Raw genomic sequence first — 19175 nt, forward strand, 5'->3', positions numbered from 1 at the left:
CTCAGTAGGTTAAGCATCCAACCCTTGGTTTCAGCTCTTAGGTCATGATCTCACAGTTTGCAAGTTCAAGCCCTGCATCGGGCTCTGTGCTGACAGCATGGAGCCTGCTTAGGATTCTCTGTCTCCCTCTCTCTCTGCCTCTGCCCTGCTTGCTCTCTATCTCTCTCTTAAGATAAATTAAAAAAATTTTTTTTTAATTCTAAAAAAAAGAGAAAATGTTCAAATAGATAAAATTAGACTAGTATGATGAACTACCTTATACCTATTACCAAGATCAACAGTTACCAAGATTTTGACAAATTTCCTTCACTGATCCACACTCTTTCATTTGGGTGGGCAGGCTGTCATTTTTTTAACAATGAGTTTTCAAAAAATTGGAAAAAATTTTAAGAGTGCTTTCCACAGAAGTAGCATCAATAATTTAGCATACTTCACTGTTTTTATTAAAAATGTTTTTCAAACTTTTTTAAAATAAAGTTTATCAATTTATTATTTTTGAGAGAGAGAGAGAGAGAGAGAGAGAGAACAAGCGGGGGAGGGGCAGAAAGAGAGAGGGAGACACAGAATCCAAGGCAGGTTCCAGGCTCTGAGCTGTCAGCACAGAGCCTGATGTGGGGGGCTTGAACTCAACAACTGCCAGATCATGATCTAAGCTGAAGTCTGAAGCTTATCCTTTCAGGGCCACCCAGGAGCCCCTTTCCTATAGTTTAATATTCTTAAACTATTTTAAAAATTGTTTTAGAACAAGAGAACAAACATGTAAAGAACCTAGTTTTCAGTATTATAACATTCAGCACTTGTAATTCATAAGCAAAAGGACATGATACCTGGGATTTACTTTCATATACTCCAGTCATTTATTTTATTTTTTAAAGATTATTTAAAGCAATCTCCACATCCAACATCCAGTCATTTAAAAAGGCGGGGATGAGACATAACACACTCAAACTGCATTCTGTTATTTTCTAAACGTCTTGCTAATTATTTGCTTGAAAATTTAAAGGGGTGCATTCTTATGCACTAATTGAAAACCAACATTTTTTTCTGGGGCACTTGGCCAGCTCAGTTGGTAGAGTGTGCTACTCTTGATCTCAGGGTTGTGAGTTTGAGCCCAATAGGCATTACTTAAAAATAAAGTCTAAAAATTATTTTTTTCTGAAACTAATATAATGCTGTATGTTAATTATACTTCAATAAAACAATAAAAATAAAAACACTTTTTTCACACCCGCTATGTGCCAGGCACTATTGCAAGCATTGGAGATAGAATAGTAAGATAGAGCCTGTTCTCTCTGGGAGTAATTATCAGATATAATTGTAAGAGTAAAGCAACTTATCAACATGGCCTCAGGTAGAAAAATATATTTTTATTTTTATTTATTTATTTATTCTTTTTTTTTTTTTTTTTTATTCACTATTGAGAGAGACAGAGACACAGCATGAGTGGGGTAGGGGCAGAGAGAGAAGGAGACACAGAATCTGAAGCAGGCTCCCGGCTCCAAGCTGTTAGCATAGAGCCTGATGTTGGGCTTGAACCCATGAACCGTAAGATCATGACCTGAGTCAAAGTTGACTGAACCACCCAGGTGCCCCGAAAAACATATTTTCAGAAAGATATCGTCAAGGGCCATACAAAACTAATGCATTCATTTGCCTTTAACTTTCTCTTGTAGCTTTTTATCCTTCCTTAATCATACTAAGATATTCTTTAGCAAGTGCTTAGTTTATCAAAGTTTATTATCTCCCCTTCCTGACACCTGATATGAAATTATACATTAAATATTATAATGTCCCATTTTTCATTTTTGTGACAGCAGCATGATGCCATGATGATAAATAATTTGAAATCCAAAAAAAATTACCTCTGGATTTGTCTGGGATACCAACTCTAGGTTATGTTTTAATATGTTTTTTCCATAACAAGTTTATTTTTTAACTGTTTATTTATTTGAGAGTGTGTGTGTGTGTGTGTGTGTGTGTGTGTGTGTGCGCACGAATTGGGGGCAGGGGCAGAGAGAAAGAGAATCCCAAGTAGGCTCCTCACGTCAGCACAAAGCCCTAAAGTTCACAAACCATGAGATCATGACCTGAGCTGAAATCAGGAGTTGGAAGCTTAACCCACTGAGCCACCTATGTGCCCTTGTTTTAAAGTTTTAATTTTTATTTTATTTGCAATTCTTCTCAGGACTTCACACAGGTATTACATAAATATACCTAAAGTCTAATAAAGCACCTAAAAAACACAGTTATTAAAAGAAAATAAAGCCCATTCTACAAATGCATCATTTGGAAGCTCTATTTATAAATTAAAAATTGCCATAATGCTTTTAAGTCAAAGTATATCATATTTCAGATGGTGATATATAATTAGTGTTTTGCATTTCTAGTGATCAATGTCTACATCCTTTTCCACTAAGTTATATTTGGAATATAGTGTAAAGTATACAGCATTATAACAAATCCATTGCAATTGATTGATACAATGGTTATAACTAAGAATTGTATCTAAAAGAATCCTCTGTACTAGTCAGTAATGTAAGAAATACTTTCTGTACTTGCTAATGAAAAAGCATCTTTGAAGTCAGTCACATTCTACACAGACTCAATGGAAAGTCAGGCAGCCATTTAGGGAATTTGCCAAAAGTAGTCATTCTGCAAAATTCTTGGGAGGGGGTTGTCACAATGGGCTCTTGCTTCTGCTCAGTTTGTCTGCACTTATATCATCCCCAAGCCGGAAACATTTTCTCTAGACCTTGGTTATCCCTGACTGATGAACCGGCTTGCTGCTGCCCAGCATCAGGAGAGAGAACCCGTAACATAACCCTAGCACTGGAAAAGATCAAAATTCAAAGTTTTGAAGAAAGGTTTCTACTGAACCCCTATTGCTTTCGCATCACTTTAAAGTAAAAAAAAATGGTTAAGTTAAATCATGTAAGTCAGGGACTGTCTGTAGTCTATATAGGATCAGACCAGATCACAGATCAGAGGCTACGTGTCAGACAGTGGTCGACCAGGACTATTTGGTTCTGAGAGTATGAAGAGAAACTTTGCCAAGAAAGCACTGTGAAGTCATGAAGTAGAAAACAGTAGGAGAGAAGGCAGTGACGTTTTGGGAAGATACAACAAAATGCATATGTCAGTATTTAGGGCCACAGATCTCTTGGTACTTTGTGAGATAATTAATGTTTGCATTCAATTTGAGGTTGAGTAGTTACTGTTCCGTAAAGTACAATATGGAGTAGTTGACAATAGGTTCCCCAAACTTCTGACACGATGTAGGACACTCAGTGGATCCTGAGATACATACAATGACCACTTGGAACTGCACAGTTAGTAATTTGCTATTATGTGGAATCTCCAGAGCGTTTGTTAACAAAGCGGAAAACAACCCCGGCTGAGGACACGATTTGATACCTTCTTACGGTTTCGCTCCCGCCTCCCTCCAGGCGCACCCCAGGGACCGCCAGCTAAGGCTCTTCCAGGATCAGACGCTGCGCGCTGTGGGGTCAGAGTGGCAGGCCCAGTCACTGGAAGCCTTCATGGGAGCAGCAGGCGGCGGCGACCGGCGCGCCCACACCCCGAGCGGGGACGCGCCCTCGAGACGGTAGGAGGTGGCGCGCGTCCCCCGAGGCCCGCGAGGAAAGCTCCACCACCGTGGTGCACGCACGCCGGGCCAGAGAATGAATGGAAAGTTCAATCTCGCGCGCTCGGCGCGGGCAGCCAATGACGCGGCCGGGAGAGGCGGCGGGCAGGTGTGCGCGTGCCGCCGCCTGACGCAGGGCTCGAGCCGAGCAGCCTGCCGCCGCCGCCGCCGCCGCGCCCCGCGGCCCCCCTCCACCCCCAGCCCGGCCCCCTCCTTCCCAAGCCCCGCCACCCGCCGGGCTGCGGCGGCGGAGCGGCGGCGACAGCAGATTCCGCGCCCGGCAGCCGAGCGCCGCCCTTGCTCTCCGGCCCCTCCGCGCCCACCCCCCCCCCCACCTCCGGCTCACAATGTGCTGACCCCTCCCGGCCCCGCCGCGCGCGTCCCGGGTCTCCGGTCGCCGCGCTCCCTCAGGAAGTGACAGACTCCAGGCCCCTTCCTCCGCCCCGTCCCCCCGGACTGAACGCCACACACGTACTCACACCCTCTACCCCGCTCACACCCGGGCTAGCGACGCGACCATGAGGCCCCGGAGGTAAGCAGCGCGCCCCGCGGCCGGGCGAGCGCGAGTGTGGCCGGGGTTGCGCGCGGGTGCGGACGCCGCTCGCGGCCCCGGGTCTGGCACGTGAGCAACGTCGAGGGGAGCTAGGTGCCGAGGAGCAGGAAGAAAGGAGGAGGCGCGAGCGCCTGGGAGGGGAAAGGACAGGGCAAGGTGGGGAAGTGACAGGTCTCGCAGCAAGTTGTCGTGCGGGAGCAGAAGCCGCGTCCTTCCTTCGCCGGCCCTGATTTATTGCCCCAGTGTTACCACTGAGATGCGGGCGGTCGATGTACTTCCGGGTTCACACCTTTCTCTCCCCGCTCGGTGCCGCTGGGTCGGCGCTCGGTGCGGGCGCTGCGTCGCCAGCGTGGTAGCCCGGCCTCTCCGCCGCGGTCGCCGCCCGGCGGTCGGAGCCGGCTGGAAGCGGGAGGGCCAGGCGGGGAGGGGGAGCGGGCGACTCGGGGTCGCAACGGTACGGCGCCGGCTGCGGTACCGGCGGTCGGTTCGCGCGGCCGGAGCTGGCGCCTCGGACACGCGGGGCCGCACCAGCAGAGGGCGTCCGCACCTGCCCTTCCCGCACTCCGTCAGCGGAGCTGCTTTGTAGCGGGCAGGCGTCGGGGATCCTTTTTGCTTCGGTATCGGTGGTGTAAATTCATGAATTAAAACTAAGAGTTTGAGGAGAACGGAGAAAAACGCACTTGGATTTAGGTTGCTTTTGAAAAGAAAAAAAGAAGCGATGCATTCGCAGGAGCATTAACCGACTGCTGACTGGAACATCGGAAGCGGGTGCATTACGAGGATTTGTACTCCAAAACTTTTTTTTTTTTTTTAATTGCACGTTGGTAAACATTGAATGTTTTCGAGTAACATCCTACAGTATGTATTTAGTGTCTTCATTGCGGAAATTTCTTAAATGTAAGTAATAGTCCGCCATTTTGAATTGTTTCATGTAACACAGACTGAAATCTTAGGTTCCTGTGTTTCCTTGAGTTCCTTTCTGTTCTTTCTGTGGATTTGTTTTCATCCATAGGTTTTTAAGGTTACCAGGTATTATTACAGTTCTCCAGTGAAGGTTTTTATATCTACAGTTGTTAACGCAAGGGAAAAATGAATTATATTTGTTTTATTGTTTTTTTATTTCTTAGTCACAAACATTGTGGAAGTTAAAATTATACGTGGAAACTAATATTACAATGAATTTAAAACATTTTACAATGTTGTTGGAAAATGTGACTTTTAGGAAATTTTACTCTGATCAAAGAAAAAAAAAATCCTCCTCTTTGCCTTCTTTGTCCAGATTATTATCAGAGTTTTACCTAGGTGATGACGCAAAAATGCTTTTTGAAATTCATTTGTTGTTAAAACAAATTTTTAAGTCCAACCATAAATTATGGCACATCACAATTTTATAAAAGATTTCAGGGAAACATTACAATTTAAAATTAAATTCTTGGAAATGTATGCCAGTTTATGTAATTTTCAAAATATTTGTGATGAAATTTATGCCCTTTTTTTTCTGCAGTGGACTTGCACGTATTTGATAGAGGAGTCATACTATAAGTTAAAAACAGACCATATAATAATGTTCCATGTAGATTAATAATTAGACCCTTGTCCATTTGGGGAGAAGTCTTGCTTCCCAAATTCTTTATCATCTCTGAAAGTATGAGATAGGACAATACAGCATGCCTAGATTTACTAAACACCTTCAGGAATTAAAATCACACAGGCCTCTTTCTAGTACTTGGGAGGGATACTACAAATGAACAAAATGCTTTGAGTTTTCTATTTTATAAATAGGATCAGCTAATCATTGCTTGATAGGAAAATGTCAAGCACTTAAGTATCTGGATCAGCTTGTAATGAATGTTGGTTATAAGAACTGTGTACAGGTGCTTCTCTATTAACAGATCTGAAACCTAATGATTCAAGGATCAGTTCTTACTAATCCTTGTCCAGTTGTTGTATCTTATTGTATGTCTGTGCCAAACATCTTTCAGAAACAATGAAAAATTTATTGTGAAATTAATCAGGATTTAAATTAAAAAATCTGTTATGAGGGAAAATACAGTTAACTATACTTTGTAAGTGAAACAGATCGAGTGTTAATGTGGCAGTATTCAAAGTCAGTCTTCAGAATGCCTTATTTTACAGTGTGTTGCACATGTAAATTCCAGAAAACACCAGGATTTTAGTAAACACAGTGGATTTATTTAAAGTGTTTTTTCCCCCTATTCACTCTGAAGAAAGAGAAGATTAAACAGGTCCTACCTGTCTGATAGTCTGCTATCTGATCATGTAACTCTTTTTGGTATTTATAACACACTGCTATCGAAATTTACAAACCATGATTAAAGGGAAAAAAATTTGTTACTAAATTAAACATATATGCATAACAGTCCTCAGGTTTAAGATTGATGTCTCTTTAAAATGATTAAAGTGCTGTTCATAACTACCAAATTTGGTGACTATATTAGAAAGCCCCAGTCAGAAAATGATCTATAAACATTTATCTTGATCCATAGTTGAGTTGATTTTTAAAAAAATGGGAAGTGAAGATTCACACATGGAACAATTTAGAAGTATTTCAAGCTATTGATTATGAAAGAGACACTGCAAAATTTGGGTCACCTAAGGAGTTTTCTTATTTGATACTTTTTAATGGAATCTTATTTCCTCTTAAAATTCTGTAAGTCCACAAATGCCCAAAGTTTTAATGTTTAAATGCTTAGAACCTGTACTTAATTTTCTTGCCTTTTAAAAAGAACTGTATTTTCTTTACAAATAAGTACTGTTGTTGATGAACCACAAGAGAAAAAATAATTTTTAGCTTGCCACTGAGAACAATGAAAATTCTTTACATTAAAAAACTTAGGATTGATTCATTTGAACATATCTAGGAATATATGAAATCTAGAATCACGTTGGTTTGAGAAACTTGCCTGCTGTGTACGTGTGTACTGTGTTGTAGTTCTTGGACACAATGACTCTCTATAAAGTCGCTGACCATAGTGCTGAACCAAGACAGCCATATTGGTCACTGCTGAATCTGCCTGAAACCTGTACACAGAAATTATGTAAAGGTTTAAGTAGCATCATCACTGTAGGAAATGTATATATTATATTTCACATATACTTTTTTATGTATTCTCTTTACTCAGCTGCAATTGAAATGAGCCAGAAATTGTGATAGAGAAGTGTTATTTCTAAAGTGTATTAATTTACTGTATAAAATTGATTTTGAATAATGTCAGTAAAATCAATGGGATCAATGCTAGAGGTTTTCCCTTTCTTTGAAAGCTGCCACTTGCAGATGAAGACAAGATTTTAAAACCAATTTAAGCAGCCAATGATTTCTCTCTAAAACTACACTTATAGTTGATACCACTGTAACTTTGAGTAGGAACTTGATATTTACCATTTTTATTCAGGTTTATATTCTGGCACTATCAAAATCAACATCAAAACATATTATTGGAATTAATAAAGGTAGAAATCACTCATCAAATATATTCTTGGAAACAATAATAATATAAGCAATTTCTAGGTAAAGAGAAAATATAAAATTTGAAATGATAATGATCTTGATTTAGCACTTTGAAGAAATTTTCTATTGTTTGAAGCAGAATGAGCACCAGGGTGTCATTGCTTATAATATTACTATATTCTACATTATATGAAATGAACACTGCTGTGAAACCATTGTAGAAATTACCTGGAGAGGAAAATGTTGTAATACATTTAATATTTCAGTGAAAAGTACTATTTTAGGCATAGAACTTTGACATTATTTTCCTAAAAATAGAATGGGTCAATATGCAGGATCATTAAATTAAGGGTCAAAGGTGACAAACCAGGACAAAGGGCATGCAGCTCATTTTCAAGTAATCAGTTTCTAGTTTTTTCATGGCCGAACAAAAGCTTAATTATATAGAAAAAAGGACTTAGTGTTGAGTTACCAGTTCTAATGGCGGAAAAACATGTTTTAAATTTGTTACATATTTCAAATCACTATTTCTTATTTGTGAATGCAAGAGCCAAAAGGCTACTTTTATATTTTTTGAACAATTCTTTTATGTAACATTTTTTTCAAACTCTGTGTTTCAACAAAAATATTTACTATACTGTATAGGCTGAAAACACACTTTTTTTTAAAATTTTGAAAAAATTATAAATTTTATCTTTTTTCATTAGTCTCTTGGTAAATCTCCTCTGCTAATTTCAATCCTATTATTTTTATTTAGTATTACATTTATTACACTATTAGATCACTGGCAGTGATGTAAGGGTGAGCAGCCTCTAAAATATTTCTCAATCTTTATTACATTAAAATGTTTATTGAAAGTATTTCAAATGCACCAAAAGTTCTCATTAGGTTGTTAATCTCTTGTGATACAAATTTTTAACATATTAATGTTGTATATTAAAACTCAGAATGTATTATCAAATAAAATTGTCTTGTTAACACTGTAATTAACTAGTGGTATTCAGCTTTATTTAGAGTCATTTTTGTTTATCATATCAAGAAGCTACTCTGAAGTTTTCATCTTACAGTTTTGGTGGGCCTTCAAAGTGTATGTGATTAGCTTCAATAAGACAGGAATTTTGCCATTATTTTGACTTCTTCAAACCACTGTTGTTTTCATTTTTCTTTAATTCAGTGCAACCTCAACAGGGACTCACCTATGAGCTTTATCATGTAAAACTGTTGTTTCTTATGGTGAAAAATACAGTTTGCAATGGCAAAACCAACTGCTGTGCCTTAATTGTGTTACTACATTCGTGTTCAAGTTAAGGAATTGTTTACCAAATAACATTTGTGCCTACATCAGTGCCTTTAAACAATCTTGACAGTTTGCCAGTTGACTTAAATTATTATTCATTGAAATTTTTTAATTTTCTGGAATAGAATTTTTTTACTGTATTGTATTTGAAGAGAATGCTAGAATTTCTCATATCTTATGTGAAACCAATAAAATTGTAATTTGTAAAGTGGTTGAGAAAGTTAAATTCATCTCTGTGTTTCAGCTGTATTATAAATATTAACCTCTCATGTTAAGGGTTCACATAATGTATTATAAATAAAAAAATGATGTATTATAAATTACTTCATAAATATAAAAATACAATTTAAAATGTTTTTCCTAAAGTAATATAAATCTTTTCATTCTCTCAAGATAACGTTCTAAGTATTCTAGTAAATGCAAAGTTTCCTGTATTAACATTCCAATACCTATGGTTTTTCAACTGTATAAAGTCACATGTAAATATTTGTTTTACTTTAAAGTAGATTGTTTTCTTTAACTTCTTGTCTCTACATGTAGTTAAGAATATAGCATTTTCAGTTTTATCTATAATTAGAGTAGGATTTTCAGTTAAATTACAAAATGATTTCTTCTGATTTTGCTTAGGCAGCATTTGAATTTAGTCTATTGACTTAATTTGCAAAAAATAATTATAATGAAGGGTTTTAATATATATTAATGTTCCTTTAGAGGACAGAGTAAGAAAACATTTTCATAAAGCACACACATTCATTTCAATGTTGAACTTCTACATCTAATATTTTATTTCATATATGTATATGTTGTATTTAAGTTATAGCAAATGTAATAAGTATCTTGCTTTAGGTTTTACTCTGATATTTGTGTACTGTGTTTGCTATATGATCTTAAGTAGTCACTTGAAACTTTTTCTCTCATATATTCTAAGAAAGAAAAGTCATATTGTTGCCTATTTTGCTTTCCAAAAGATGTATTTAGTTCAATGATAATTGAGACATATTGTAAATAGACTAATTTGTGTTGTAAACTGTAAAGTGAGTAATTTAGTAAACTATAATGTACTCTACATTTACATTATCTTAGAAAATACTAATAGGAGAAACAATTTGTTATTTAAATATCTTTTTAAATGTTGAGAAGTTGTAGTAATGAGAATAATGACATAATTTTCCTTTTATGATAGTGAATGTTTTTTATTGCTAAATTACTTTTTGCCACCTTAAAGTAGCTTATTTTTTAGAGGTAAAAGCTAACATGTAAATTGAATTGAAATAAAGTTCTGAGTAACATGTAGTAGCATTTTATTTTTATTTATTACTACTCAATTCTTTGGGCTTAAGAACTTGGCAATTTTTAAAGAAATTACAGCGTATAATGCAGAATAGTAAACACTTTATTTTACATTGAATAGTTACAGTAGTGGACTAACAGCAATATGGAAAGTAGTTGAGAAGAATATGGTTACATATTTTAACAGGAGGAAATATGAAATCTAAGAGTGTAGTGAATAGAGTTTATAAGTTAAGTAATTTTATAATCGTGTACATTGAAAATAAAATTATTGAAATCACTTTACATGTACATTTACATTTGCAGCAGTCAAATAATTAATTGCCTATCACATTCTCTTTTATAAAAATACGGTTTTAAGAAAATTTTGTATACAAGTCCACTTAATTCATAAAAGGCATCCTAGGAATAGTCAGCCAGGGTTCAGAAATTCATTAAGTCATTGGTTCATTAAAAACTATGTATTGAGCACTAAAGAATGCTAAGATCACAATGATGAGATAAATATATGCAATCCCCTCCACCCCCCACCACCATGGAGCATAGCATCAAGTTGGGATAGGGACCATTTTCATGGGTTATTACAGTCATAATTTTGGTATGGTATTATATGGAGAGGCATTATACTCGGTATGGAACAATAAGCAAAGGAGATCTAAGCGGAGATTTAAATGATGAATAGGGATTGTTCTAGTGAAGGGGCAGAAAACCTTACTTTATGATGTCACAGTTTTAATTAGATTTTTGTTTTCTAAAATTTACTAAAAATTATGGTATCAAATGAAAATACCCATGTATAAAATTACAAAAAGCTGTTTTTGGAGTATCCATGCATTTAAAGGCTTATTTTTTATTCTTTATCATTACTTCATGTCAAAATACAGTCACCTATAGTAATGACATGAACATATAATATTTACCTATCTCATTCCTAAAATAGTTACTCAGTAATCATTGGGTAGATAGATTTTAATAACCATATTTAAACTTAATTCTACTTTCTTTACCTAGTCTTGCTTTTGGAAAGTTTTAAACCGTTACTTAGCATCAATGAAATACATTAATGTCTATCAAACAATTCTATCTTTTTATTTGAAAGGGATGATAATATTAAAATTGTCAGTAACCGAAAAACATCATATGGTAAGTTTGGATAGTGAAAAATCTGAACATCTTTATCACTCAAATTTATAGTGTATTTAGTAGCTAGCTTTCTTACACCATTTGATTTTCACTTTTTTGAGTCTACTGCTTATAATAATTTATATGAATTATTTGAAAAAAGTTTTTGACAAATCCCTATTGACTGTTTTTATGTTGGTTTGAACTTCTCCATAACTATAAGCAGATAGAGAGGATTAAGCATAGGCTGGGGCTACTAGAATAGGAAAACATGAGCTAGGGTTTTGCTGAAGTTTATATCTAATATTTAAATGCATGTCCACATCAACCAAATGTACAAAATAAAACAATATAGACTCAATATAAAGGACAGCTCTATTTCAGTAAGTTTTAATGAATTTTATTAACTTTAGGGTCTGTCATTGTCTTCTAGTTGTAAACACAGGATAAATGAAGGATTTAATGCATAGAGGTTCACGTGCCTTTTGTTGACAATATTCCTCTATTCTTTTCAAATCGTACTCAGTGGGATTGTCATCCTTTGTAGGAAGAATCTTGGGTCACCATTCAGTAGAACTTTACACTTGGAAAAGTCTCCGTTTCATTTTGAGAAGACAATTAGATTGCACCTCAAAGAATTTACACATTATGTTTTATTTTTCGTGAGTTGATACAGTAGATTGAGCGTGTAAAACTTAGTTAAGGGAAGAAAGACAACCCTGGGTGGTAGCAGGTGAGTGGATGCATGTTCAAACTAATCTATTTTTCCAAACCTCAATAATTCTTTACCCAGGATAAAAATAATTCAGTTGCCAGCAGGAGTTTCTCTTCTAATTGCTATACTTCATTACTGGACAACCTCTTTATTGCAAGTTTTATTGTGTCATGACATCTGCCCATGGATATATTAGAAACATCAGTACTTCTTCATAGTTTTGAAACAAGAACTGTTTTTGCTTTTTAAAATGTAGGTTCATACATGTTAGATACTGTTAATTAAATATACTTAATAATTAAGTGTACTACTATTAATTTTTTTCTCACAAAGCATTTGAATGTAATGGACCCAATATGAGTGATATAGAACCACAATTAGAATCACACAATTTATCTTCTAAAATCTATCTGAAGAGAATTGTCAGTTAAGTTCATCAATAAAATATTGTGTGTTAGGTTGATTTTTAACTGTGGTTTTAAAAAATGGGATTTTGGAATTACAGTGTAAAATTAAGCTTTAAAAATTTTTTAAACTGTATTGTTCATGAAATTGGCTCATGAACAATTAAGAGTAATCTTAATGGTCTTGTGTAAAATGTTTTTTTAAACAAATGTCCTTTAATAGGAACGAAAGTCGAGTTTATGCCAATTGGTTATATGATTTTGCTAGGTGAGTCTTAAATTGTTAAAAAAAAAAGTTTACAGGTCACTTCACAGAGCCAAACACCTAGGCATTTTATTGCTTTCTAATAAGCCGTTAAACTGAAGAAGAGGCAATTAAATAGGCAATTAATATAGTACTTACTTGAGCTCTCTGATTTTAGGTTCTTCAGAAGACGATGAGGTCATTCAACCAGGTTTCATCAGCCCCAGGTTAGTCTGTACTTCCCCCCCCCCCCCAATTAAATATTTAACTTGACTAATGTTTTAAAAAGATTACTGGAGACATATAAGAAAACTTGACAGCCCGCATCAATTCTCCACTTTGGCAAGATGGGTACCATATCCTGCTGTACTCCAGATGATTTCATCTATAAACTGATATTCCCATCAGAATGGCATGGATGAAGTAGTCTAACTCCTTTTCCTTCTGATTGTTAAACATTTTTCAGGGAATTTTCTTAATTTAGGAAGCTCCATTTATTTTGTTTCTCATGAACATGTACCAAATTTGTTCCTCATTATACTGCAAAAATAAATCACTTGAACTTTCAATAGTTTAAACCTACACTGTAAAAAACATATATCCTTTTGTTTACTTAGGTGTACTGTAAAACCTATACTTTTGGTATATATTTTCTTGTATTACTGAAATTAACTGAAAATTTACAATACTTTTCAGTAACAATTCTATTTGATAATCTAGTATTTTAGCTTCTGCTCTGATGAATTTAGTGTCTTGGATCTACTCTTGATTAATACTGTTTTGAAAACACATTTAAGAGCTATAATATGACAAAGTTTGTGAGCATTAATAAGAACAAATGAAAAGATGTTATTCTGTTATTAAGCTTATTAAATATAGGACTGTAGGTAGCAAGAGGAATTAGTAGGGATCAAATTTTTAATGAGGAAGCCACTGAGAGGCTTTGCCATTTGACAAACTTTGCTTTTTTCTAGAGTGAATCCTTTGACATGGAGATGATGCTCTTAATGAGTATCATGAAAAAGAAGATTCTGGAAAGTTACTACAATACTTTATTTTACCACCCAGTTGCCCCTTACTATTGATTATGTTTTTTTCTCCAGGGGCAGATGGGAGGCAGTCCAGAGACCTTTTTCTTTTCTGTTGGGAAATAATGTTAACACCAATGTGTTAAGTGACTGCAGTAAAGTTTCATGTCTGTGTTTCCTTGTGATTAAAAAAGGGCTGGCCAGGGAGAGATTCCACTTTGACCAAAAGAAAGGTTATTTCCATATATTAATGGAAACTGAAAGATTTAAACATTGACTGGTTGGTCTCACTTTGCAGATGAGGAAGCTGAGACTCAGAGAAGCTCAATGACTGGCCTAAGGTCATAAAGTCATTAATATGGGACCAGAACTCTGGCCTCAGTTTTCTTTTTTTCCCTCCTCTTTTTTTTTTTTTTTTTTTTTTTAAATTGTATTTATTTCAAGTATTCTCTCTACACCCAATGTGGGGCTCAAACTCACAACCTTAAGATCAAGAGTTACATGCTGTAACTGTTCTAACCGACCTAGCCAGCCAGGTGCCTGTGGCCTCCAGTTAGATGTTTTCTTCTCCACAGATTTGCTTCCCACACAGGCATCTTTAAAACCTGAAGATGTCTTCTCACTTGCCTAATCTTTTACTCCTGGTCTTCTTTTCCTTCTCATTTTCCATCTCCCTGTCCTCTTCTCTCAGATAAGCCCAAAGTGATGATATTAAGAGAAATAACTTGGAAACAGTCCACACTCTTATTACAGCTGATTATTTGCTTTAATGAGATTAAGATTTAAAGAATAAACTTTGATTCATTGCTTTGGGAGACAGGGAAGGAATTGTATGTTTATGTTATTTAGTGTCATTTCTACAGACAGAATATTCACTGCAAAAGTATCTTTACATTATGGAGACTACATGTTTAAGTTGTACAGGTGAAAAATATGAACTTATTTTTAAAATAAAACATGAAACTTCTTTTTGTGCTGTTTTGGGCAAAATAATGTAATGCTTATTACTGAATGATTTTTCTAACCCAATTGCTGTTCCATTTGAAATCATATAAGGAAACATTGAGTATGTTTCAGAAAATATTTGTTAGGAGTAACAAAAAAAATTATATTTCTCCTTTTCGTTGGGAGAGAAGTATGTTAACAGAGTAGGGCTTTTTTTTTTCTATTCTTTTTTTTTTTTTTAAACGAAACTTTCTACAAAATGGTGGTCTTAAAATAATGCCCCTTTCTGAATTTAATTGTATTGCTTTGAATACTTTGCTGAAACATAACTGACCAAAAAGAAAGAAAGTTGCTTGTTTTTGAAACATGAAGGTAATTTGTCTGGAAAACTTAAAATTTATGCTAATCGGTTCCTGTTTTTCCATAATTTAATTATACCTGGGGAAATGTGTTAAGATATTTAAGGCAAAAGTTTAAGAGAGTTTTACAGCTGTGTAAAAGTTCTCAAATTGGAACAATTGTGTTTAAGCCAGAGCATTTTGCTTCCAGATAAGGAAATTAAATGAGAACGGAATTTTGCTTTTTGGAAACAAAAACAAAATACCCCCCCAATTCTGAAGTGCCTCTACTATAAGACCAGCGCACCCAGGCGAGTACTCTTTCATTTGACTCCGTATTATAAGAATTTGAGGAAAAGTTATTTGCCAGCAATGCCAGTGGTTTGCTGAAACGCAGCGGGTGGGAGGGATGGGGAACACTTTGCCCGACGTGTGGGTCCGCAATTTTTGAGCAGGAAACCTCACCCCGGGGCCAGAGAGCCGCTTCCCTAAAATCCTCCGCGGTCGCCGCTCCACCTCGTTCCCCGCGGAATTCTTTTCCCGATCCTCTAAAGGCGCATTGCCACGTTTTCCTGGCTTCCCGAAAGGACGGCGCCAGGGGTCTGTCTGAAGACAGCTCCATTTTAGGTTTGGCCTGTTGGGGGAGTGAGGGTGGCGGTGGTGGTCAGTCCCTGGGGGCCTGGTTCCCTCTCCCCTTTGACCTTACTTCTCTTAGGGGAGACTCTGACCTGTCACAGATAAGGGACCAAGTTATAAATTTTATACATCTGGAAATGCAGTAAAAGTAGTGGATTGTGCCAGGTGTTGCCTTCAAAATAGTGAAGGCAAGGGCTTCTTTTGTTTGGTGTTCTTGGGGCGAAAGGACAAACCTAAACGCCCCTCACTAATGAGAAATCACCAGCCTTCTTTGGAAGGTTTGACTTCTAGAGAGGGGGTGGTGATGTGATGAATAAGGGAAAGGTGACTGGGGAGGGAGGGTAAGGGGAGAGGAAGTTGCTGGGGCGGGAGGTGGAGGGAAAGGGCGGATCCGCTGGCCTGGGGGTCTTGGCGACCCTGGGAGGCTAGCTGGGCGGGAAGGCGCTCGGCTGCGAAGGCGAAGGCGGCGCAGGGGCTGCAGACCCCAGCCCCATTTGCCTGGAGGAGAGCGCGGGTGGAGTAGCTCACCGCAGTGCCACTGCCCCTCCTCCTAGTTTTAAGAAGAACCAAACAAAGCATTGTTTCTGCTGTAATAGAAGTCACTCATTGCTTATAGTTGACAACGACGTTGGCTCAGGCACCTCTTTGGGCTCCTTGCATTGTGCTCTTAGAGGTAAAAGAAAAAAGAAAAAAAAAAAGGAAAAGGAAACGGTCGATGAAATGTGTACTTCGTTTTTTAAACGAAGAAACCTTAGATTGTCATGACCAACGGGCATGTGATAGGTTAATTCCTTAATTTTTCTCCCCAGTGCGTTGATGATTCTTTGTAGGTACCTGAACTCATTCTTAAAACATTTTGAAAGAACTATGGTAAATCAAACTACTAAACATTTGGCTTTCACAAATATAAAACATGCGTTTTGAGTCAAGCACAGGTCTTTCTGGCACTAAAAACAAGTAGGAAATGAGAAAAAAATTAAAACCAGAAGACTTCAGGAAGGTGACAAATTGGAAAGCATTCTAGGAGATTCATAGGACTATTTTATGTGAAAGAAGCACTCTAAGAGCTTAAAGAGATTATGGTCAGTTTTATAAAAAGGATCTTAGGCTCAAAAGATTTGGGGGGGGGTGGGCAGAAAAGACGAATCTATTGAAATGACAGTGCCATATCCCCAAAATAGTAGTATTTTTCTGTGTGTGACTGTGTCTCCCTTGTCAATTTCCTCCCCTCCTCTCCCTTCTCTTCCTCTTGTCTTTTCTACCCACCTCCCTCCCCCAGGTATGTAAATGTATTTGACTTAAATTCCTTGTGAATGAATGTTAGAGGATTTCTCTGAGTTCCCAGTTGGAAAAAGCCTTCTACACAACTTGAAAGGCTGATGTCCCTCTCAGGAAATGAATGAGTCGATAACCTCTGACACCAGTGACCAGTCCAGTGAACCCTACCTTAATTCCACTAATACTGGAGGCCGCCAATCAGGCAAGACTGTGAATCTCATAACCATACCATTCAGTGTAGTTCAGTTATGGTATTTCACACTTTTAGTATATATTTATATATTGATAGTTTTGAGTTACATCAAATTTAAGCATAAACAACAACTCAGAATCCACCTATATGTTGTTTCTGATTTTCTAATTAAACTATTTTCTAATTAAACTATTTTCTAATTAAAAATAAACAACAGATAAAATATTGTTTACCATAAATGTGTGTTGGTGACAAAACCAAACTATACTGCTCTGTGAATTTTATAATTACTTTCATATAAATAATAGCACCTCCCTTCAATTTACATGAGTACTTTTTTAGATTATTTTTCTGTTACCAGATGTTGATTTTTAAAAGTAATTCTTTTGTTCAGAATATAACAAAACTTATTTTGTTCAAAATATATAAAACTTATTTTAAATTTTTTCTATTTCCTATTATGTGAAATGTTTCCCCTGAAATGCCATCATTAAAGTTACTTCATTCTAGGTCAGTGTAATCAGTTGATTTCTACTATTAAAATAGTGCCTAAGAATGTTTTGTTAGCAAATAATTTTTTTTGAGAGCTTGGAGCTTTTGTTACTCTTGCAAAATCATTTGGATTTTTACACTTTTGCTTTCTTCCCCAACCAACTGGAAGGTGGTTATTCTCCCCAAAGTAAATAAAATGAGAAAGCTTTGCCTCCTTTCCTGAGAAACAACAAAAGAAATAAACACGAAAAATCTTTCCAAGTTGATCAATCTTGATTGATGCCTTTTACCACAAACAGCTGAAAAGAACATATTTACACACACCCGTTTATTTGTTCTGCAGTAATTAGAATTTATATTTAGTTGTTTACTATGGGGAGGAGGTGTAAAAATAGGTGCATTCTGTGGATTTTCAAAGCTTTTAGATTCAGAATCCCTACATTTTAGTTTGTGTGAAACAGTATTAGAGTTAGAGGAGTGAGGGCATGTTCGGAGATCGGGGAGGGGGATTGCGGGTAAGGTGGGGGAGGGTCAACCCGGTAGCTTTGCCGAAGGGAAGTGGTATCTGTACAGTTTCTCCGTAAACTGCTTGTTTAAGAAAATGGGGGGTGGGGTGGGGGAAAGAGTGGTGGTGCATTTTAATGTTTCAGAGACGGGGTATGTTTTGTATTTTAAAGGAAGTAAGGCATTTCTAGTGGATCTATAATATTTACTGTAGTATTCGATGAGGGCGGTGATATTGGCGTCAGCGTCCAGTCATCAACAATCGTTTGAATCAATTTGAAAGGTAAAGGGTAAGCGTTTTGAAACTGGGGCCAGCCAGAGAAGGGATGGAAGGAGCCTAATCCGTTATTAAATTTTCGCTTCTTCGACTCTTCTGTCCATTGGCGGTGGACTTTTTAAATGTCAGGGTCCAATCAGTATGATACGAATTTACCTTTTCTACTCCACTTGTCCCCTTTCTTCTCCCCTCCCCCCGCCCGTGCCCGCTTTTTTTCTCTCCCCCCCCCCCCCCCTTCTCTGGCTCTGCTGCAGCCTGTGCTGGCGCTCCCCTCCCCCTCCCTGCCCTACGTCGTCTTGCTCTTGGGGAACAATCGCCACTGATTGAGGTTCACTCTATGTTAGGCTGGAAAACTGGGCTGTTATTTAGGAAGTCATTAATCACATCTCCTCCCCCGGAAAGAGATGGCGGAGAAACCTGTGAAGTACAATTCCCCGTTCAAAATGTTCCGAAATGATGAACCACAACATAAATTGAGTACATGAAAGTGCTAGCGATTTTTCCAGTAAGATCTAATTTTAAATCTAAAAAAATTTCGGGGCACGATCAGGGAAATGTGTGCTTTGGTCCTATTGTAGGTGTATGTTACTATTATCTCAAGTTTCATGGAGATGTAATTAGGTTTAATTAGGTCCTTTGTAAATTACACATTTTCCTCTCAGAATTGAGTTAAATATGAATTTCTTTGCCCCAAGCAGGTTGACTATTACGGAGCAGCTGACTTCTTAGGGGAGAAAAAGCGTAACA

The 19175-nt window shown here is 37.1% G+C and overlaps 1 protein-coding gene across 1 annotated transcript in view; it reads left to right on the plus strand.

Moving 5' to 3' along the window:
• The first annotated feature begins 3984 nt into the window (after window positions 1-3984).
• The window catches only part of LIN28B (lin-28 RNA binding posttranscriptional regulator B), a 129390-nt gene continuing 114199 nt past the window's right edge, over window positions 3985-19175 (plus strand). Inside the window, exons 1-2 of the mRNA XM_086707512.1 lie at window positions 3985-4175; window positions 12916-12964. Of these exons, the coding sequence (XP_086563638.1) occupies window positions 12931-12964 (34 nt within the window). The 5' untranslated portion in view covers window positions 3985-4175; window positions 12916-12930. The remainder of the gene's footprint in view (window positions 4176-12915; window positions 12965-19175) is intronic.

Source organism: Puma concolor, chromosome B2, assembly GCF_028749965.1.
Source record: "Puma concolor isolate L17-30 chromosome B2, mPumCon1.1.hap2, whole genome shotgun sequence".
NCBI lineage: Eukaryota > Metazoa > Chordata > Mammalia > Carnivora > Felidae > Puma > Puma concolor.